We start from the raw sequence: 21,534 nt of genomic DNA, 5'->3' as shown, positions 1-21,534 counted from the left end.
TTTTTTCCTTTTATCTACAGCTTGTTGTGAATATTACATTTGGTTATTTACACGATTAAATACATTTTTTATCCTTGGTTACTTTACTGAAGGATCTGAGCATTTTGGTACTGGCCTGAATTGAGATTTATCAACAGGTTGACCAAAGGGGATGTTGTTTAGTTTAACAGTATCTGGAGTAATCCGAACCTCTGTATATAATATCAAAATGTTACATAGAATTATAGAATAAAAAAATTTAATTTACAACAATCAAAATTGATTTTACCAAATTTTCCTGGTTCTATTTCAACTGCCTGAACAACTGTTGTTTTAATTTCATGCTCTACATCAATTGCCAACTTGATTAGCTGAGAGGAAATAACAGTTTAAGTAGATAACATAATAACAGTTTAAGATTGAGTAATTTAAGTAATAATTTAAATAATTAATACGACTATACAAAGATATACCTCTTGAACAGCAGATTCATCAGCAACATTCTTATTTTTCCTAAATTCATCATTGATTCGTTGTCTTGTGACTAAAAGGTAACAGTAGTAGTATAAATTAATTTACTTAGGTTATTGGAATTTTATGGCAAAAGTTGAGAAACAAATAGAAAATTACCTTGCAAGGCATATTCATCTCCTTGAAAAGTCCTTAAGCGAGTTTTGTGCAACTTTTTAAAAGCTCTTAATGCCTTTAACAACAATTAACAAATTAAAAAAGCAATATTTGCAGTCCTTATTATTGCATCAAAACAATTGACAGAATATGAATTCGCTGAAAAAAAATAGAGTCAATTGATTAACCTACCTCTCTTCGAAGATTTCCTGGCATGTTTTTTATCTAAAAAGAAAGAAAATCAATTAACGATGAAAACGACAAAAAAATTATACATGCTTGACAACTCATTGCTCGCCAAAGTTGTTTTTTGCTTGTACCAGAGAATCTATAGAAATACTTATATTTTCTATATTTTCTGCTCGTAGGTAGAAGGTAAAACGATGGAGACTGTATATATATATTTACCATGTGAATAGTCTCCATAGACAGAACCTAACCATGGACCCAAACTCATCTATAACAACGGACTATAACCTCTAATCATTATAGTTACGTGCAGCATACACATGTATGTAGATATGTATGTATATATATATATAAGCAAACACAACCTTCTTTGTTTATGGTCTACTAGACCGACTCGACGCATCTCAGCGTACTTATCTTTTTAGTTTCCATTGCGTTTTACACTCTATGTTTAATGTTTTTCTTTTATACTTCAATCGTGAATAAACGTGTTTATTGTTTATAACAGTAATGTGATATTCTTGGAATTCGCAGTTTTATTCAGAAACACTTTAATAGTTTGTATCCTTTCAAAGAGACTGGTAAGAGGTTATGCATGTTGCCGTTACCTTTAGCAAAAAGAGTTTTCAACTGCAAAATATTTAAAATTATTTTGACGTTATCTCTTTTCCAATTAAAAAAACATTACAATTGCTTTACTGTCTTGAGCTACATCGATTATTTCTGAAACAAAGCAATATTACATGTGGAAAATCAATTCCGGCGCACATTTTTCGGTCATTCAATAGTCTCTTTCACTTAATTGTGAAATTAAAACAATACCAAAAACGTCTTCAATGTTGCAGATAATATGCTTGCCTAAATTTGAAAGAAAAGCAGAAAAATCTTAAATAAAATGGGAGAATGTCCTTTATGTGGTGAATCTACAAACAAATCAAATACAAGACTGATACAGGAGTCCTGTGGTCATTCAAAATGCAGATTATGTTTGATTAATGAAGATAATGGCTGCAGTATTTGCGAGGGCAGTAATGGAGATATCTCATGCACGATTGAATCTATAGGCAATTTTGGCAAGATCTCTATTTCTTAAACTTATCTAAATATTATTTAACAATAGAATATTGTAAATTATTTTCTTTTTCAGATTATCGCCTTCCTGCCACAACAATATCAAATTATAAGGAACTCCATTCAACACCTCGTAAACTTGATTTCAACAAAATTCCAGATGATTTCATAGACTGCTCACTTGATGTAGGAAAATTGCCAATAGATAATAGCATTAATCAGAACTTAGGAAACGTTGCAGCCAATATTCTGGGACCTGAAAAAGTTGACATTGGTACAGAGACTGAAAGCATTCTCACAGAAAAAGACATACAATCACAAACTATTCAAGAAAATAGTATGCTCTTTAATCTCACAATTTTTCAACTCATTGAAATAACATTACATTAATTGAATTTTGTTTCAACAGCTCATTCATCTCTCTCACAAGTAATACAAACTCCCATGGAACCAGTTACAAAAGTACCGGAAGTATTTGCAAATACAATTAATAATAATAATCAGCCACATCAAGAAACACCTGTTGTACAAAACACTAATTTCATACCAGTGACCCAGAGAGCAGATGGCAGGCAATTTATTACAATAGCTTTCATTGCCAACAATTCACCAAATAAAAATCAGCAGGTAGTCACTCCACTGCTCAATCAGTGTCTTCCTGCATTAGCAAATGTGGCTGCAGTACAACGACCAGGTGTGAATCAATGTATTCCTGTGCTAGGAAATATCAATGCATTGCAAAATGGAAATCAGTTTATAATCAGAAATCCAAACATTGTGCAAAATCTTGTGGCAAATCAATCAGTGCCCGTCATGGGAAACTTAAATACTATGCAAAATTTACCAGCAAATCAACCATTATCTATAGTGGCAAATTTAAATACAGTTAAGAATCTTATAGGAAATCAACCTTTGCCTCCACTAACAAGTATCAATTCTTTGCAATCTTCAACCAAAAGTCAATCTTTCCCTACAACAGGAAGTCAAAATGTAGTTCATAAAGTAGTTGGGTATCAGTCTTGTCAAGTGACACAAACTGTTCCCAGAGAAATAGAGGAACAATCTGCTCCAATTGAAGAAAAGGCTAATACAGCGCGAAAACAAACAAGAACCAGGGGCCTTCCTAGAATTAAAAATGTAAAAAATGTAAATATAGTGCAAAAGTCAGCAACAAACCAAAGTGATACAGTAAATAGTCAAATAGATAAGAACCCAGTGCAACTTGGAAGAGGTAAAAAACGACGTAAGGAACTACCAGTTTATTTAATTTCAAGTAAGTTAAACGAACAAAAGAATAATAAAAAAAGTTCTCCAATTAAAAGTCCTCAAGTTATTGGTTGCACGAGTCCGGATTTTAAATTAGAGGATTATATACTATTTAATAATAAGCCACACAAAGCAAGTAATGCAAGAAATTCAGAAATTCAAACGGAAAAAGTTAATGATACTCAATCAATCAACAAGCCATCAGAATCTGTGATAAATGAAAATTCCATTGTTAGTGATCAATTTAACTGTACTGTATTAGATGAAAACTCTACAGAAAACAAAGTTGATGAATCTGAACAAGAAAACAAAGTTTCAAATAATAAGACATATAATGAAAAGAATACTACAGATATTAGTATAGAAACTGATGAATGCAAAGAACATCAAGATTTGAGTGTTATATTTAACATTAGAGATGAAAACAAACAGACAGTGGATGAAACAATTGACAATGAAAAAGAAAAAATTAATATTCCTAATGGAGAAGCAAGTAACAAAGAGGAATATCAAAATTTAGATGTATTATTTGACATTATAGAAAAAGAGAGTAAAAAATTAAATGGTGCAATGTTTGATAAAGAAGATAAATCAGATTTTGGTGAAGGCTTTGATTATGAAGCAAATCAGAAATTACATAATGAAGTGGACAATGGAAAGGATGACGATAATATGTTGAATCAGGAAGCCAATATGGAACCAGGAAAAGATCAAATTTTGAATAATGGAATTGCCGATGAACAAAATGAAGATCAATATTTGAATGGGGACATAGATAACCAAAATAAAAAAATTGAAAATTTGAATGAAGAAATTGTTTGTAATAAAGAAGAAAGTAGAAATTTGTATGAAATTACCTATGATCAAGAACAGAATTTGATTGAAGAACTTCCCATTCAAAATAGAGTAACAGAACTTTTAGATGGAAAAACTGGTTGTAAAGAAGAAAAGCATCTTATTTTTAATACAAACATAAAAGATCACAAAGAAGAAAATAAATTTTTTGGTAATATTCTGGATGGTACACTTATAAATGACGAAGTTGACAGTCAGGATGAAATTCAGAGTTTAAATAAGAAGATTATTGTTGGTCTTGAAAATAAAAGCGGAAATCAAGAAAATGAAGATGTTTCCCCTAAAGAAGAAAATAATAAGCATTCTGACGAGGAAATTATGTCAGAAGAAGATGATAATTATATACAAAATAGAATAAATAATGAAAAAGATAATGATCAATACATGAATGAAAAGATTGATGACGAAGAAAAAACTAATCACATACATTATGAAGACATAAGTGATGATGAAACAGGCAGTGGAGAATCGCCTAGTGAAAATCAAGAACTTAAAATTCCAAATGTAGAAAATAATGATGAAAAAGATGACAATGAACACTTAAATAAAAAAACCGTAGAAGAAGAAAGTATAATTTTAAACAGAGAAACTGTTGAACAAGATGATGAAAGAAACCAAAGTTTGATAGAAACACATGAAAAAGAAAATATAAGTGCGACTTTATATATTAACAAAGATTTACCGGCTTCCGAAGCAAATGACTTTTGTAATAGTAAACTCGAACAAACATATAAGCCCGAAATCTTACATAAAAAGGAGCAATCGCTTGAAAAAGACAGTCATATTTTGAATATTGAAGGTGATAGAAATGAAGAAAATGACAATTTAGCATTTGAAGTACATACCGATAAAGAGGAGATAACGCTTGAGAATGTCCATTCGAACTTGTCACTTACTGAGATGGAAAAATCAGAAGATGAAAATCTAAATACTGTAGCTGAAGATACTCAATATATTGGTATCAACGAACGAAGAGAAAGAAAGAAAAAAGTATTTAGTGATTATGAAATTAATGGCAAGCTCGAATCATCAGACAAAAATAAACAGATACTTGATAAAACACCAAGAGGTCGACCTAAAAAATCTTTATTAAACACTGAACAACTCAATAAATCTAATGAAATCGAAGGAAAACTTGATATATCAGAAAGACAAGTACTGGAAGTCAATGTTCAGATACACAATCAAGAAGTAGATAACAATGTAACACTAGACAACCATGATCAAGATAAAAGTATGGATTCAAATGATAAGTCAATGTTAACGTATGATACTAAGAAACCACGGGGGCCTAAATGTAGAAACGTATTGCTTAATTTTAATCAACATAGTAAGGCCGAAATACTTCATAACAGTAAAAAAGACACCCTACAATTAGACATTGATGCAATCAGTCCTTTTGTTGAAAAAGATGAATCAGATGATCAAAAGTTAGATACTGTGAATGAAAATAATCACTTAACGGTTATTAAAATGTTCAGAGATAGGCAGAAAAAATCAACAAGTATTTCCGAGCAACAAAATCAGTCCAATCTATCTGGCGTCAATGTAGAACCAATAATTAAGAAGTTAAGAGGTAGACCTAGAAAAGCTGATGCAAACTCTGAACAGCTGAATAAAAGTAATATAGCAAAAGAAGTATCATTTTCAAGTAATACCAAAAATTTAATTCCATGTAACACAATCAATAACGAGGAAAACAAAGAGCAGCACGAACGCAATGAAGGTAAAGCAAGTCGAGTTTTGGATAGAGAAAACTTTAGTCAACATGAAATAATGCAGGGTTTACGGGTGGATATGGATGATAAAGGAAAAGAAAATTTACATTTGGACGTTATCACTAATGTAACTTGCAGTCATAAGAGTAATTTAGATGCTAGAAAGTCAATTATTGTAAACGATAACAAGCTATCAATTGTGTCTCAAAAACCAAGAGGTAGACCGAAAAAGTCATCAACTAACCTTGAGAAACAAAGTCAGCTCGATGTATCTGGCGTGAATGTGGAACAAACCATTGTCAAGAAGTCGAGAGGTAGGCCTAGGAAATTTTCATCACTCTTTAAACAGCAAAACGATATCAATATATCACAAAAAACCGACATTTCAAACACGACTAAAATTTCAAATCTTTATGAGCCAATCAATAATATAGACAGAAACGAGCAATACGAAGCTGAAGGAAATAAAGATTTGAGCAGAAATAACTTTAGTAAAGATGAAACACTACAAGTTTCAAGTATAGATATTGAAAATACAGAATCAGAAAACCCCTACTCAAATAATATAATAAATCCAACTTTCAGTGATAAGAATAAATCAGAGGCTGAAAAATCAATTACTTTGAATAGCAACGAAACGTTGTTGGTTACTCCCAAACCAAGGGGTAGACCGAAAAAGTCATTAACTACCTGCAATCAACAAAATCAGTCCGATGCATCTGAGATTCAGGTAAAACCAACTATTGTTAAGAAGTCGAGAGGTAGGCCGAAAAAATCTTTATCCATGTTCGAAATACAAAACAATTTCAATACATCAGAAGAAACCGAAATTTTTAATCTTCGTAAGTCAGTCAACAAAGAAGAAAATAAAGAGCAACACATATCTGAAGGAAATCAAAATTTGGACCGAGATAATTTTAGTAATGAAACACTCCTAGTTTCAAATATGAATATGGAGGATAGAGAACTAGAAAATCGTTATTCAAATTATATCGCAAGTTCCACATTCAATGATGAGGATAAATCAAAAGCCGAAAAATCATTTTCTGTGAATAGTATCAAACCGTTGCTAGTTACTCCAAAATCAAGAGGCAGACCGAAAAAGTCATTAACTATCTATCATCAACAAAGTCAGTTCGATGCATCTAACGCTCACGTAGAACCAACGATTGTCAAGAAGTCGAGAGGTAGACCAAAAAAATCTTTATCGATGTTTGAACGACCAAACGATTTTATAGCATTACAAGAAACTAGAATTTCAAATCTTCCTAAATCAATCAATAGAGAAGAAATTAAAGAGCAACACGAATCTGAAGGAAGTCAAGATTTAGACCGAGATCATTTCAGTAATGAAACACTACCAGTTTCAAGTATGAATATGGAGGATGGGGAACCAGAAACTCTTCATTCAAATTATATTGGAATCCCAACTTCTAATGATAAGAATAAATTGGAGACTGAAAAATTAATTATTGTTAATAGTAACGCACCGTTGCTAGTTACTTCAAAACCAAGGGGTAGACCGAAAAAGTCATTAATTAGTTGTAATCAACAAAGTCAGTCCGACGTATCTGACACTCCCGTAGAACCAACTATTGTCAAGAAGTCAAGAGGTAGACCGAAAAAATCTTTATCGCTCTTAAAAAAGCATAATAATTTCAATATAACACAAAACAATTTTAATACATCAAAAAAATCCAAAAATTCATACACGGCCAAAATTTCAAATCTTCGTGAATCAGTTAACAAAGAAGAAAGTAAAGAGCAACACGAATCTGAAGAAAGTCAAGATTTGGACCAAGATAATTTTAGTAATGAAACACTACCAGTTTCAAACATGAATATGGAGGATGGAGAACCAGAAAATCCTTATTCAAATGATATCCCAAGTTTAAGTTTCAGTGATGAGAATAAATCAGAGACTGAAAAATCAATTACTGCGAATAGTAACACACCATTGCTAGTTACTTCAAAACCAAAGGGTAGACCGAAAAAGTCATTAATTAACTGCAATCAACAAAGTCAGTCCGATGCATCTGACGCTCCCGTAGAACCAACTATTGTCAAGAAGTCAAGAGGTAGACCTAGAAAAATTTTATCGCTTTTAAAAAAACATAATAATTTCAATATAACACAAGAAACCGATATGACTGAAATTTCAAATCTTCATGAGATAATCAATAATGTAGACAGCAATGAGCATTACGAAGCTGAAGGAAATCAAAATCTGAACAGACAAAACCTCGAATTAAGTCAACATTCAAGCGTAATTATGAATGAGAATTTGCAATCGGACATCATCACAAGCTCAACTTCCAAAGATAAGAATAATTCAGATAACAAAACGTTGAATGTTGTTTATGAAAACGAGCAGGGAATGTTTATTAAAAAGCCATTAGGTAGACCCATAGAACCATTGAGTAACATCGAGAAACAAAAGGAACCTACGCTATCTGATGCAGACACACGAGTTGTTAAAAAATTGGGAGATAGGCCCAAGATATCTTTATCAAAACTTGAACAATCAAACGTACTGACGAATTTAGAATTAGGTGAAAAGAATGATATCAAGAAAGATCAAGCTCAATGCTTATATAGAGCAATTGATAAAGAACAACAACCCCTAGACTGGAAAGTTGACAGTCATGGTGATGAAATCCAAAGCTTGACTACAAGTTCGTGTACCGAAGCTGATGAAAATTCGATCTTAGAAACTGAAATAAACACACCCTTTAATCAAAATTCTATAGAGGATAAGCTCGAAATCGCCCATCAAAGCAAGCAAGTAATAGTAATTAAAAAAGCAAGAGGCAGACCAAAAAAAGAGAAATCCCAAGAAGCCATCATAAAAAAGATAAGAGGTCGACCAAAAAAGGAAAATCATGAACAACAAAATGAAAGTAATGTCTCACAAAATAAAGAATACCAAACAGTAATAAAATTATCAAGTTATTGTGCCGATAACAATGATAAAAAAAATGGACGTCAAGGTTTAGACGGAAATGCTATAGAAGAGGAAAATAAAGTTTTAGATAACGAAAACAGCATTCGTGAAGAATCAAGTCAGGTAACAATATCTAACGATGAAAACAGATGCTCACTGGATGAATTTGAGGAAGATAAAATTGATAGTCAAAAACAAACAAACGATTTCCTTTTAAATGGTAGTGTGAGTGATAAAATGGAAAAAATTTCAACTCAAAGTATAGAAAATGATAAAGACCAGTCAAAACAACAGAACTATAATGAAGTTTTTAACGAAGGAGAAAATACCGTTATACCAAAAGACTCTGACAAAGAAGTAGAAGAAAAAGATAGTCAAGATGTGAAATCACATGACGACGAAAATAAAGAAAATAAGGAAAAATTTTCCGAGAAAGATGATGCAAAGATAGAAAATATCACTCCAGTAGCAGAAGAACAAGATTTAGAAAAATTAAATAAAATAAACGATGAAGCTGTGCAGAATAGTACACCAGGCAGAAAGTACAAGAAGTTCGATAAAATAAACACGCAAGTAATCGTGGAGAGCAGCAAAAGAAAAAGAAAACCTAAAGTATTGCTTTATGAAAACGAGGACTTAGAAATTTCACCGGTAAGAAAGAAAAAGAAAGAACTAAATAAATCATCGCATAAAAATAAATGTGAAACGATTGATAATACGTTCATGAAGAAAACTCAAGTTTATAGTTCCACCCACGTTAACAAATGTGCAATGAATACAAAACAAAATATAGAAAGTACTGAAATAATGATGGAGAAAGTAAATATAAAACATCAATTAAAAGAAAATAAATCGACAAGTCTCGATAATGTGGAACTTGATCAGAATACGAGTTTTCTAAATGTAAACCCAAATTCAATGGACATCGAAATGAATTACGAAAGTAACTTTTTATTTACGGATTCATCGCCAAAAGATGAAGATACGAAAGAAATGAAAAGAAATCGACGACCCAAAACCTTATTGTATGAAAATGAAGATTTGAAGATCGTATCAAAAGTTATCAAAAAGAAAAGGGTTGAATTTTTGTTGCCTGAAAGCAAAGACTCGATAGATTCATGTAATTTTGAAGAAGACGACAGAGTAACAGAAGACAATAACTCGGAAGTTGTCGCTAATGAATGTGAATTAACAATGAGTGTTAAGAAACGCGAATTACTTAGAAAGTCTAAAGCTTGGACGTATGATAATAAGAGATTAAGATTTATGCCCCTGAAGGAGAAAGATATCAAGTTTAAAATTGAAAAGAAGGATTTGATGATCATGAAGAAGTTTGAAATCAAACTGGAGCCTATTGTTGTTCTTGAAAGAAACATAGACTGGAGTATTATCAAGAAATACAGTCCAGATAATAACTTACGCATAACACATGAACAAGAAAGAATCCATGTAAAAAGGCCAAAATCGACATTAGGCGTTAAGAGACCAAGAGGTAGACCCAAGCTATTGAATGGGCCTACAGCTCCCAAAACTGGATGTAAAAGAACCAAAGTTTTAAGTTCCAAATGCAAAAACATAAAGGTACGTCAGAATACTTATTAAACTGTCTAAGACCTTGCAATACAACCATGAATTTTTTTATAGTCGAATAAAGAAAAGAAACGTCCTGGACGGCCTAGCAAAGACTACAGCCACATAATACCATTACCAGGCAAACAAAACACTTTTCAGTGTACGATTTGCCTACGATCATTTAAGCATTATGTGAACAAAACTCCGCACTTGGCTTGCGTTAAATCAACGTTAAAATCGTACAAGTGTGAGTTTTGCTCGAGAAAGTTCTATCACAAAACTCACCTAGACTACCATGAGAGGTCGCATAAAGGTGAGAAACCTTTTTGCTGTGAGCTCTGTGGCAAAAAATTCTTGATAAAGGGCAAACTTAACCGGCACTTACTCATCCACAAATGTAAGTACACGTGACTTAAGAAAACTGTTCCAAGTTCCGCAAAGGCTTTAGTAAGTAATCAACGGAATTTTTTGTTTGCAGATACGCAAGATTTGGAATGCAATGAATGCGGCAAGAAATTCGTCTCGAAGGAATATCTTAAAAGCCACTTGCTAAGTCACGTGGAAAGTTCATTTGTATTCAGGTGTAATCAGTGCCCGAAATCCTTTACAATGGACGCGAACAGGCGACGACACGAACTTTCACACTCGCGTAAGTATGGACACACTGGCAAAGTGTCACAAACAAACTTATTCATGAATTGTTTGCAAAACATGCAGCTGTTGCACTATTCAAATGTCTACACTGCCCAAAAAGCTTCAAAACCAAATATGAGGTGGCCAAACACATTAAGATACACCAAAAAATACGGCCTTTCGCATGCGACCAGTGCGGCAAAGCTTTCCTTACTAAATTCGAAGTGAAGCGCCATTCCGTCACTCACTCTGGTACAAAATCATTAATTTTTGTTATTAAGAGTGAACAAACTTGCTTTTTATTGACGTGATATTATCTTCATTATAATGCGTGCGATATGCTTGTAGTTAAACGTACAAAGATAAACGAACATTAATTGTTTATCGTTGTCGGTAAAAGCTTTCGCTAATTGATGCTTGTTTCAAGTGTGTCATCGAGTATGCGATTCTCGATACTACATTTAAAAGTAGTCGCCACTTCGTATGTATTGGTTGTTGTGTCATTTATCAATTCAAGTACAATGTTTTGTTTTATGTTTAGGAGAAAAGAAATATACTTGCTGTTACTGCCAGCAGCAATTTGGACGAATTGATAACTACACTCGTCACATGCTGCATCACCACCCGATTAAGCCACACGAGCACATGGTACCTGAACGCAGCAATAGTGGTACACCGAAAAATAACGAAATTACGCCCAGTAAAGAAGAAAAAATAGAGAAGACAAAAGATAACTTGGCAGTGAAACCAAAGAAAATTTCTAGAACTCCATCGAATCCTGTGCCGATGCCTATCGTAAGTTCATGATGAATGCGCAACCTGAAATACCAATAATAAATGCCAATTTTTTCCGCAGAACTTTATCCAGCGATTAACTCCGCCATCGGTACCAAATCCACACTCTATGTCGCAGAACTATGAACTCGCTTCGGTGATTCACGAGACATTGCCTGACTTGAACAACGCGGTGCCTGTCATTAATGCTCCAATAAATACGCATCCGCCTTTGAGCTTGACAGATCCCATTCCATTGGAACAAGCCTTTGTATTGAATAGACAAATCGAAGAGAAAATCTACTCACAGAGTTCGTTTTGTGAATTTCCTGGATTGACTCGCAGGATCACAGTAGCTAATCATAAACAGAGTTTTACTTCTGTGTAAGTTTTTTAAATTATATTTATCAAACGTTAAAAAAGATATATAGCAGTCGGGTAATATTACAATCTGCGTACTTAGAGTTCGTTTTATCCTTTAAATATTCAGTTCCAAATAAAATTAGGTATATGGATACTAAACAATTGATGTCATTGAAACTATATAAAAGGCAATAGCTAAAACTTTAAGTTGCAACATATTAATTGAGACTGATTTTCACAGAAGGAGAAATAGCTCTGAGAGTAACTCAAATTCTAATGATGGTACAAGTTTCCTAACTATAAACCAAGAACAGAATACTGAACAGCAGGATGATAATGAGATAACCTCCGCAACAAAAGACATTCACGTGCATTGGAGACGAAGAACTGCAGAAACATTAAAGTCTAAAATAGATCAAAATAAGTAGTTTTCACTTATATTTCTAGTGTTTCAATTAATTACGCAAAAAATTTAATCAAAATAATTCTTTAATCTAGTTAACTAAAAGTTGAGTTTGAATTGGTAACTTTTAAATAACGGTATTACGAATCAATATTATAATTTTTATTGTAATTCACATATAACTATGATCGATTTCATATTTCTACAGATTTCTATGTCATTTCTGCTACTTGAATTCATATATTCTACTCATTTACTTTTAAGCTTACTATTTTAAGTAACTTATTTTTTACATTTAAAACTTTTTCACACTTGAAATGTTATATAGCATTGTCAAGATAAGAAAAAAAAATTTTTTGTATCCAAATGACACGCGTGTATAAACTGTTTTGCACGGCATCATCAAAAATTTATAAGTGTATATAAAATATTATTGAAAGTTAAATAAGCTTCGTTCTTATGAAATTTTTGACGCCAGTTGTCAAATTTTCATCAGGCTATTTGTAATCTTGTAAATCTTAGGTATGTATTTTACATGTTTAGGAAATTTCAGTTTTGTATAACAAAAGAACAAATTATTAAAATGAAATTACGAGTAACTGGCTGTGTATTCATGAACTTATTACATTTGTCCATAAAAAAAGTTTCAACTTTTTTAATAACTAAAACAAACGATATAATTTTTAGAAAGTTAATTCGAAAATGGTTATATTATAGGCATATATTATATGTATCTATTATATGCTTTTAGAATTATTTGTCAATGCTTTTTTTTAAATATTTTGTCTCCGACTTTTTGCTTGACTTTATAATTTTTTTCAAGTTTTTCTTTTTCTTTGAATATTTATTAATATTGGCATTAAATTTCAATTTCGATGTCCTCAAGTGCAAAAATTTTACTTTCTGTATGTGATGATGTGAATGCCTTCTTGTAATATTTTTCCATACTTTCTGACACATACTGCATCTATCAAAATTCTTCAGCCTTTGATATTTTTCTCTGAATGGAATAAAACCCATGCATTGCTTAGTGAATCTGGAAATTCAAATTGTAAGATAATCTATCATGAAATTAAAAACGGTGCATAGTTGACATCACCTTTTATATGTGATTCCTTTGCAGCATCGAACCTTTTGTAATTCAATTAAACTTTCAAGTAAATGAGCTTGAGATAAAAATTTAAATTCTAAATTTATTGCCACATTTATATTAAAAGCTCTAATCTGAAATTATTCCACAAGAAATTACTTCATGCAATAAAATTGTAAATAACGTCATGTTTTATTTAGAATACTATTGACCTCTAAAAATGTTTCACGTTTGAGTGTGCAAGTCAAAAAATTGTTTGAAGACTCTACTTTATAAACAAATTGAACAGTATTATCATCCAGTATGGAGAACTCCCAACCTGTTGGCACTTTGCAATTTTTTCTGTGTAAATTATGCTTTAATTTATCAAAATTATAGATCAATGAATCCCTTTTTTTGACAGATTTGGAAATCAATTTATTTCGGCATGTTTTGATTTGCCTCTAGAATAATAAATAATAATAAATAATAAAATATAAATAATAATAAATAATAAAAAATAATAATAAATAATAAATAAATAATAAATAAATAATAAATAATAAATAATAATACATGGCTAGGATTGATCTTAAAATATGTAAAGTATACCGACCTTATATTTTCTTTTTTTATAATTTTTAGATGCTTTTCCTGCTTTATCAGCATTGCTACTTTTTGTATGCCTTTTAATTGGTACATCATCGTTTTCTGAAGAATTTTTTCTTTTGGTACCACGCGATTGTATAGATACATCATTTTTATTGTTTTGTGCTTTAGATGATTTTTTCTGAAAGTTTTCATCGATCAAATCCTAAAACTTGATATAAATAAAAAAATACTGCAATTAAACAATTAACCGTAAATACCTTATTCTTCTTATATTTATGATTCTGAGGTAATAAATCTTCTTTTCGCGGTGTTGATAAAGGGATGATTCCCTTTTTTAATGTCGGTCTAGAAAATGTAAATTGCTGAATAGTACCATTTTCCATTTGTTTATAATAGTATCTAATAATATCAGCCTCGTCAAAATGGAGTTCGCAAACTCGTCCAGATCTGCCGTCAATAGTATCATATTTCAAACCTAATACCTTCTCCCATTTTTTAAATAATCTATAATCCTGTTTATAAATAATAGATAATTGATTTTAACTTTTAAAAATTTTTATTACTATAAATAAATTGCAAAAAAATGTATCTAAATGATTAATAATAAGAAGACGTGCTCTCATCTAAAAATCAAGTAATAAATACTGCAAATCCTAAATTTTAATTGAATATTAAGCGACATACCGCTGGCAGAAGAAAAGTAGATTTATTCCTGGCCTTGGCTTTCCTCATCCTCACGATTTCGGCACTAGTGCCAGTGTCGCATCCAGGAACGCAGCAGCGTGGCATTTTGATTGCATTCCGCTGCTATCTCAACTAAACGAAACCTCGATTTATTTTCAATGTCATAGCAATGTTGACCTCAACTGAAAAGATACTTGCATCGCGCACGCGTCCTAATAACAAAGCATTATAATCAGTTAAGTATTTTCCTGTCCAGTTATTTGATTTTTATTCCAAATCTCGCAAAATTTTGCAATAAAAGTTCGATCTGCTTATATTACAAAATTTCGCAGGGACAAATTCGACTTTAAACAAGTATCATGGAATTTCTTATTTGAATTTTCCTGCCGCGCAACAAAAACGACTCTTATTTTTGACTAGCGTAGTGTGAGCTTCCGGTGCGGTAGTGTGCACGCGTTAGCCACCTCTCCGACAGCTACGGCAGCCAAAATCGTTCGATCGGTCACACTACGCGCAAACGACGCAGTCGAACTCCGAGTTTCCTCCGGATAGCATCGTTTCGACTTCGTATTCCTAAATTGTGCAGCAGCGCCTTAGGACGCCAGCTTTTTTCGTCCTAATCCGTGTGCCAAGTAACTTTCGCAACGCGGCGTTCATCGAGTAGTCGTGGAGCATCATCATCGAAGATGGTGAAAATGGATCATGATGTAAGTTAACATTATATTTTTAAAATCCGTGTTATTTGCAACTCAAAATGCACTTACATCTCTAGAAAATGTTAATCTTACTGTCTTCATTTATATGCTTACATCATTCTATTACACCAAGATGAAAATTATTTTTAGATTAACACGTTACAATGAATGAATCAATTTTCTCGGCAAGATGGCGTCGACGCGTCGTTCTGCTTACACGAGCTCATCCTATAAAATCGCTCAACAAATTGTTGATGTTCACATCACAATTATCCGACGGTGCAATCTTTTTACGGTTAAACATTGATAATTTATTTTGATGATTAGCAAATGCTGTTGATTTGTAATACATCAGCATGACGATAGCAATTGACTGCGGCGTGGCGTGGCCACGCCGCGCCATTTTTTGTTTCCAATACTACCGGCAAGAGCAATCTACGCCACGACTTTCACCCAACTTGCTGCTCTATCAGTCGAGTTTTTTTATCAATCACACGCGGTCGTGCTCATATTGATAATGCCACTTGAATACATTCGGCGAAATGATTTGCTAAAGTGGTGGCGTGTGCTATAGAAGACCGTCGTATTTCTTTTTATCATTCATTATGCAATACAGTTACTAAATTGCATAATACTAACTGTTCTGACCGGTGATGTTTCTATCTAGGATGGAAAAAACGAACCTGAGCACGTTAGGAAACTGTTCATTGGTGGCTTGGATTACCGTACCACTGATGACTCCTTGAAGAAGCACTTTGAGCAATGGGGTGATATCGTCGACGTTGTGGTCATGAAGGATCCTAAGACCAAACGTTCTAGGGGTTTTGGTTTCATCACTTACTCAAGAGCTCACATGGTCGATGATGCTCAAGCCGCCAGGTAAAAGTTATTAACGTTATTGGATGTAGCTTTCCATGTATTTGCTTATTATTGTTTAATTTCCAATTTATGAACAATGACACTGGTACAGTGATTTTTATGCATAACTCAAAATTTCAAAACAGACTCAAAAAATATTGGAATTTGATTTATTCAGGCCCCACCGAGTGGACGGTCGAGTAGTCGAGCCAAAGCGTGCTGTTCCCCGCCAAGAGATCGGCCGACCAGAAGCCGGAGCCACCGTGAAAAAACTGTTCGTGGGTGGTTTGAAGGATGACCACGAAGAGGATGATCTTCGCATGTACTTCCAAACGTACGGTAGCATCAATTCAGTGAGCATCGTCACAGACAAGGAGACGGGCAAGAAACGAGGCTTCGGCTTCGTCGAGTTCAACGACTACGATCCCGTGGATAAGATCTGCCTACAGCGCAACCACCAAATCCGCGGCAAACACGTAGACGTTAAGAAAGCCTTAAGCCGCGCCGAGATGGCTAGCGCCGGTAGTGGCGGTGGTGGCGGCGGCGGTGGTGGCGGTGGTCGCGGAAGTCAATCGATGGGAGGTGGTCGTGGTCCACGAAGCGGCAGCCAAGGCGGCGGCAATTGGGGTGGCCGCGGTGGCGGTGGTGGCGGCGGTAATGACTGGAACCAAAGCGGCAATCAAGGTGGTTATGGAGGCAGTAACCAAGGTGGTGGCTGGGGTAACAATGGACCTTGGGAGAACTCAAACCAGGGCAGTGGTGCCTGGGGAGGTAGCCAAGGAGGTGGTGGTGGCGGTTACGGCGGTGGCGGCGGCGGCGGAGGCGGAGGCAACTGGGGTAATGACAATTTCGGTGGAGGCTACCAACAAGGATACGGCGGCGGTCCAGTCAGAAATAACTACAATTCAGGAGGTCGACCCTCGCCATACGGTACGTATCTTATACTAATTGTTATAACGTGTGTGATCTGTGCTCCAACGAGTGGGATCGCGGGAGCAAAAGAACTCAGTAAAAACAAGCCTCTTTAGGCCGTGAATCTGCTACAGCAGGTGGCGGCGGTGGCGGCGGTGGTGGATACGGAGGCGGCGGCAGTGGAGGTTATGGAGGTGGCTCTATGGGTGGAGGCGGTATGGGAGGCGGAAGCGGCAGAAGATACTAAATTACCCGTACAGCTTCACTTCCCTTCTTTTACTCAATCGGTAAGCATTTTGAAAGGAAGAGTCTGTACAGGCTTTCTTTTTCGGTAACGACACGGGAATATTAATTATTCACTAGATAATTTGCAGTATATATTCTCTTGTCGTTACTATAATTAGCCTGTTTATTTTCAAGTCCTAAGTGTTTTATTTGTTGTACTATTTCTTTTCTCTGTCTTTTACATAAATTACTGTATTATCCAGTTCAGAAAGAAGCCAACTGACAGATTACCTTCACAGTTTTGTAATTCGTAATTTTTTAAAGAAACTGATAATGCAATTTTTTGTTTTGAATCTGATATCTCTTGATATGCTTTGCATTGTTTTTAAATAATGATTTTCATAATTGATTGAAACTCAAACTATTTTGTTTTTTATTTTGTTCAATTATTAGGTTACAGATTTTCAATTGTTACTGAAAGATTTGAAATCAAGTACGATTTTAACTATAACAAGTTTATTGTGTTTTGAGAAAAGTATGAAAAGTTGCTCTTTCGCTTTTTCCAAATTTGTCCTAAATCCTATATCTTATATGCTTACACAACTCATTTAGCTTTATGGCTATGCCATAGATCTGTATGTATGTTGTAGTAGAACATTACTGTAGCACAAAAAGTCGATAAAATCGGGAATTAATGTGCTTTCACTGTTGTACATGTGAATATCATTATTAAAAGCAAATCTGTCAAGTTCATAAACCATCTGTAAATCATTTGCAGTCAATGTTTGGTGAACTTTGCACATGCTATATTATTAATATAAAAAATTAGTATTGGTGAATCAGGTTTCGTAAGGATGTATACATGTTTTCAGTAAACAATAAAAGTATAAATTTATCAATAACTCATTAGATTTCCAAAGTTGTGAAATCTAAAATGAGTTATGAGTAAATTTTGCCTTTGATGTAACTATAAACATATATGCTAATTAGTGTGTACTCAATAGACGTTACTTGTGTGATAATGTAATTCTGGAACTAACTAGTTTTGACTTTTGAACCTTAGGTGAACCCCATTCTACTTCTTGTCTTCTAATCGCATAGCAGTAGCTTGGTACTGTGTTAGTACTGGAGCAGGCAGGCATAAAGCAAGCTAGGCAGCGAACAAAGACAGGCTAGCAGAACAATGAGAAAAGTCATAGAAAGGGAGAAAGAGAGAGAAAGATGACAGGAAATTTTTAAGAAACAGAAAAAGAAAATCTCCTCACAGGCAGGACAATCAGGATTTGCAGAAAGGGACAGGAAGAGAATTATTGTAGTTCACATGAGTAAAAGAAGGGAATGCTCTTGTCCATAAAGAAAGAAAGAAATACGTATTTTCGAGTTGAAAATATCCAATGAAATTTTGACTTATTTTTAAAAATCACTTTCATATATAGTTTCCGCTTTATTATTTTTTTACAGTCACTACAGATTAAAGATTTTCATCCTCATTTCGACTTTGCGCTATAAACCATGCTGATGTATTAGGTACGCGATTTTATGACGAATAATCATATTTTTCTTATCTACAAATTCATGTATAATTAATGAAATAGGTTTCTGTAATTTTGCGCATATTAGGATGACATTTAGATTCTTCAATCGCCGAAAGTATCATTGAAATACTCTGTATTTGTCACGGAAATTCTTGTATGGCGCTTTTCTTTGTTTTTATAACGTAACTCCGAGCAGTTTTATAAGAGCAAAGCAAACGAGAAAAAGAAACGCGTTTCGTTTTCTAATTTTCAGAAATCGAATGTTCTCTCGATTATGTTAGTCGGAAAATGTACCAATCATTTATTGAAAGGTAAATATGTATAAAATTTTACAACTAAACAACGCCGAATAAGGTTTGCAAGCGAAAAATTCTTGTTTTTCTTCCCCATGCGCTAATGAATAACAATATGTACAAAGGTAGAAGTTTATACGGGTTACGCGCCTAATCAATTTCCTGATTTTTTTTCCCTGATTTAATAAGAGTTCTCGCGGTAGTCATGGGACACAAAATACAAATTGTATCAGATCAACGGGGAAATGCGAAATCGGAATTTTAGCTTAGGTAATTCAACACATACTAAGCACTGGTAGGTTACCTTTAGACTACTATATATGAACATATATGACAGCATGAAATAGTTTAATTTTTAAGTTGTAATTGTCTTAAGAAAGTTAGTTGAATAAACTTGACCACGACCTTTTTCCATGTTTCTTGATTTTTCTTATCTTACTCACATACAAAGCACCCACAAAAGATCACTAGTCGTCAGAATAATTCTCTTTTATTTCTATATATGTCAGGATTTCTAGGAATAATATTGAATACAATGTTAAAATAAAGAAACATAAATAATCAGTTAAATGTTTATCATAATATTATATATGTAAAAAATGACTGTAAGTAATTGTTTGAGTCAATTTAGGATATATATTTATCTGTAACCTCAGTATTTGCACATACTTTGAAAAAGTTGGAAAAAAATGTTAAAACATATAAAATGCTGAAGTTCAGTTCATTTCTATCATCAATTTAGATTTTTCGAAATCAAGAGCAGGACCGCCATTTTTGTAGATAAAGAAAAATGACAGGCAGGTAGCAGAGATGAGGGTCTCTAGCTAGCTTCTGTTCGATGCAGGTAGGAGGTTTCAAGATATATTATTATGTAGGAGCAGTATGAGCTTGAATGTTAGACCTTTCATTAAGATGTTTTATTTAGTTTACTCCAGCTTCATAGTTGTATATAAGCTTACGTTTATATACGATTCAGCTCAATAAAGAAACAAACATTCTCAAGGCCAGAAAAAATGAACTAAACTGTCATACACGTTTTATTACGACACTAAATTCCTAGTTTTTGTTCGGTTGCCTTTCAAATTCAATCAAACTTATTACCCATTTTTCATTATTCTAATGAAATTTTTGTATTTCGTTTTCATTAATTTCTGGTTAACCATCCAGCCTGAGATAATCAGCGTCCTCACGCTCTTGTGCCATTTAACATCGGCTACAACTTCGCTGGAGGTAAGTCGGTGTAAATCGTTTCTTCTTATTATCTGTTTTTATACACTATTATTTTTATATTGTTGATAGAAAATGCCAAATTTCCGCTTGATTTTCAATTAGTGGTAATTTTATTTTTTATCTTCATTGTGGAAAAAAATAGTAAAGTGACAAAGCAATGGCAGAGTGCTATACACGGTAAACCCATGTGTTTAAATTTAAACGTTTAATATGACGTCACCCATAAGAAATACATTGTCCTCAATTTTAAACACTTCTAAACGTTTAAATTCAGTGACAATGTATTTCTTATGGGTGACGTCACAATTACACACTTAAAACTTTTTAATTTAAACACATAGGATTTTAAGGTTTTGCCGTGATAAACGTAATCATTGTTTCCTTCAGAAGGCTGTGATTTGTTATAAATCATTTGTATTAATTAGCAGATATCTTTTACATTACTCACTGTAAATAATCCTTTTTTTAACACTGCACGAGGCTCAGCATCAGGCAAACTGAAGAAACGAGCGTGCTTAAAATCTCGCGTTCACACACGTATTAAAAAAGAAAAATAGATACACGTGCGAAAAGATAATTTCAGTCTCGTGTGGACGTTTGTATCTGAGCGAAGCTGAAATCACGCGAGGGTTTTCACACGCGTATCTAATTTTATTTTTCGATACAACGTGCATGGGATTTTAAGCAAGCTCGATGCCTCAAGCGTACGCCAAGCGAGTCCCCGCGGCCGGAGTGTCCAGAAATAACGTACTTCACATATTCGGGAAGATACAAAAATCTACTTCCCTATCGAATTCCCACACTTGTATCGTAATGTACTTGTCTGTTATAATCGGGTAAACCCTATTCCTAAAGTTTCTATGCATGAACAGTAAGAGAAGCATTCTGTGCAATAAAAAAAAAACTCAGTTTTTTTAAATTATTGTATGGTTTGTACGTTTGCATGGTTTGATTGAAACGTGCTTGTTTTGAGCAATATTTACCAACTTTCATTTATTTCAATAAACACATGAAATTGAATAAATGA

General features: G+C 33.5%; 4 protein-coding genes across 7 annotated transcripts; 2 read left to right on the top strand and 2 right to left on the bottom strand.

Moving 5' to 3' along the window:
* Positions 1-53: 53 nt before the first annotated feature.
* LOC131666507 (complex III assembly factor LYRM7) lies at positions 54-1,121 on the bottom strand. The gene is made up of 6 exons (XM_058939236.1): positions 1,015-1,121; positions 799-831; positions 610-682; positions 453-523; positions 269-350; positions 54-191 (listed from the first exon to the last, which is right to left on the bottom strand). Exons 1-6 carry the CDS (start codon positions 1,030-1,032, stop codon positions 79-81), a joined length of 390 nt encoding a protein of 129 aa, XP_058795219.1. The 5' UTR covers positions 1,033-1,121; the 3' UTR covers positions 54-78.
* Positions 1,122-1,690: 569 nt separating this feature from the next.
* LOC131666637 (uncharacterized) lies at positions 1,691-12,437 on the top strand. The gene is made up of 9 exons (XM_058939473.1): positions 1,691-1,868; positions 1,943-2,203; positions 2,276-10,230; positions 10,294-10,618; positions 10,700-10,870; positions 10,939-11,106; positions 11,396-11,649; positions 11,711-12,012; positions 12,233-12,437. Exons 1-9 carry the CDS (start codon positions 1,691-1,693, stop codon positions 12,417-12,419), a joined length of 9,801 nt encoding a protein of 3,266 aa, XP_058795456.1. The 3' UTR covers positions 12,420-12,437.
* A 710-nt stretch (positions 12,438-13,147) lies between these two features.
* LOC131666492 (uncharacterized) lies at positions 13,148-14,876 on the bottom strand. Of its 2 annotated transcripts, none has more exons than XM_058939209.1 (6): positions 14,760-14,876; positions 14,333-14,587; positions 14,080-14,277; positions 13,697-13,927; positions 13,494-13,618; positions 13,148-13,430 (listed from the first exon to the last, which is right to left on the bottom strand). In XM_058939209.1, the coding sequence occupies exons 1-6, from the start codon at positions 14,862-14,864 to the stop codon at positions 13,148-13,150; spliced, it is 1,197 nt and encodes a 398-aa protein (XP_058795192.1). In that variant the 5' UTR covers positions 14,865-14,876. The 2 variants fall into 2 exon arrangements, with proteins under 2 accessions (XP_058795192.1, XP_058795193.1); XM_058939210.1 differs by having other exon boundaries at positions 14,080-14,253.
* A 353-nt stretch (positions 14,877-15,229) lies between these two features.
* On the top strand, positions 15,230-19,693 carry LOC131666579 (heterogeneous nuclear ribonucleoprotein A1, A2/B1 homolog). 3 transcript variants are annotated; one of them, XM_058939376.1, is made up of 5 exons: positions 15,230-15,466; positions 16,122-16,333; positions 16,491-17,242; positions 17,362-17,511; positions 18,513-19,693. In XM_058939376.1, the coding sequence occupies exons 1-4, from the start codon at positions 15,446-15,448 to the stop codon at positions 17,469-17,471; spliced, it is 1,095 nt and encodes a 364-aa protein (XP_058795359.1). In that variant the 5' UTR covers positions 15,230-15,445; the 3' UTR covers positions 17,472-17,511; positions 18,513-19,693. The 3 variants fall into 3 exon arrangements, with proteins under 3 accessions (XP_058795359.1, XP_058795358.1, XP_058795357.1); XM_058939375.1 differs by having other exon boundaries at positions 17,359-17,511; XM_058939374.1 differs by having other exon boundaries at positions 17,341-17,511.
* Positions 19,694-21,534: the final 1,841 nt, after the last annotated feature.

Source organism: Phymastichus coffea, unplaced genomic scaffold, assembly GCF_024137745.1.
Source record: "Phymastichus coffea isolate CEN01 unplaced genomic scaffold, Cenicafe_Pcof_1.1 PCOF00059, whole genome shotgun sequence".
In the NCBI taxonomy this organism is placed as follows: Eukaryota; Metazoa; Arthropoda; class Insecta; order Hymenoptera; family Eulophidae; genus Phymastichus; species Phymastichus coffea.
This window is presented reverse-complemented; position numbering and strand designations above follow the sequence as displayed.

Bases quoted from the DNA above. Each gene is read 5' to 3' on its own strand.
- LOC131666507 (XM_058939236.1), bottom strand. The intron at 524-609 runs GTAATTTTCTAT...GTTACCTTTTAG, and splicing joins AGATGAATATGCCTTGCAAG to TCACAAGACAACGAATCAAT. The intron at 192-268 runs GTAAAATCAATT...TATTATATACAG, and splicing joins AATAGAACCAGGAAAATTTG to AGGTTCGGATTACTCCAGAT.
- LOC131666637 (XM_058939473.1), top strand. From the start codon at position 1,691: ATGGGAGAATGTCCTTTATGTGGTGAATCTACAAACAAATCAAATACA. The intron at 2,204-2,275 runs GTATGCTCTTTA...TTGTTTCAACAG, and splicing joins ACAAACTATTCAAGAAAATA to CTCATTCATCTCTCTCACAA. The intron at 11,107-11,395 runs GTACAAAATCAT...TTTTATGTTTAG, and splicing joins CCATTCCGTCACTCACTCTG to GAGAAAAGAAATATACTTGC.
- LOC131666492 (XM_058939209.1), bottom strand. From the start codon at position 14,864: ATGCCACGCTGCTGCGTTCCTGGATGCGACACTGGCACTAGTGCCGAA. The intron at 14,588-14,759 runs GTATGTCGCTTA...ATTTATAAACAG, and splicing joins CTACTTTTCTTCTGCCAGCG to GATTATAGATTATTTAAAAA. The intron at 13,619-13,696 runs GTCAATAGTATT...GAATAATTTCAG, and splicing joins AACGTGAAACATTTTTAGAG to ATTAGAGCTTTTAATATAAA.
- LOC131666579 (XM_058939374.1), top strand. From the start codon at position 15,446: ATGGTGAAAATGGATCATGAT. The intron at 16,334-16,490 runs GTAAAAGTTATT...TGATTTATTCAG, and splicing joins GATGATGCTCAAGCCGCCAG to GCCCCACCGAGTGGACGGTC. The intron at 17,243-17,340 runs GTACGTATCTTA...AAGCCTCTTTAG, and splicing joins AGGTCGACCCTCGCCATACG to GCCGTGAATCTGCTACAGCA.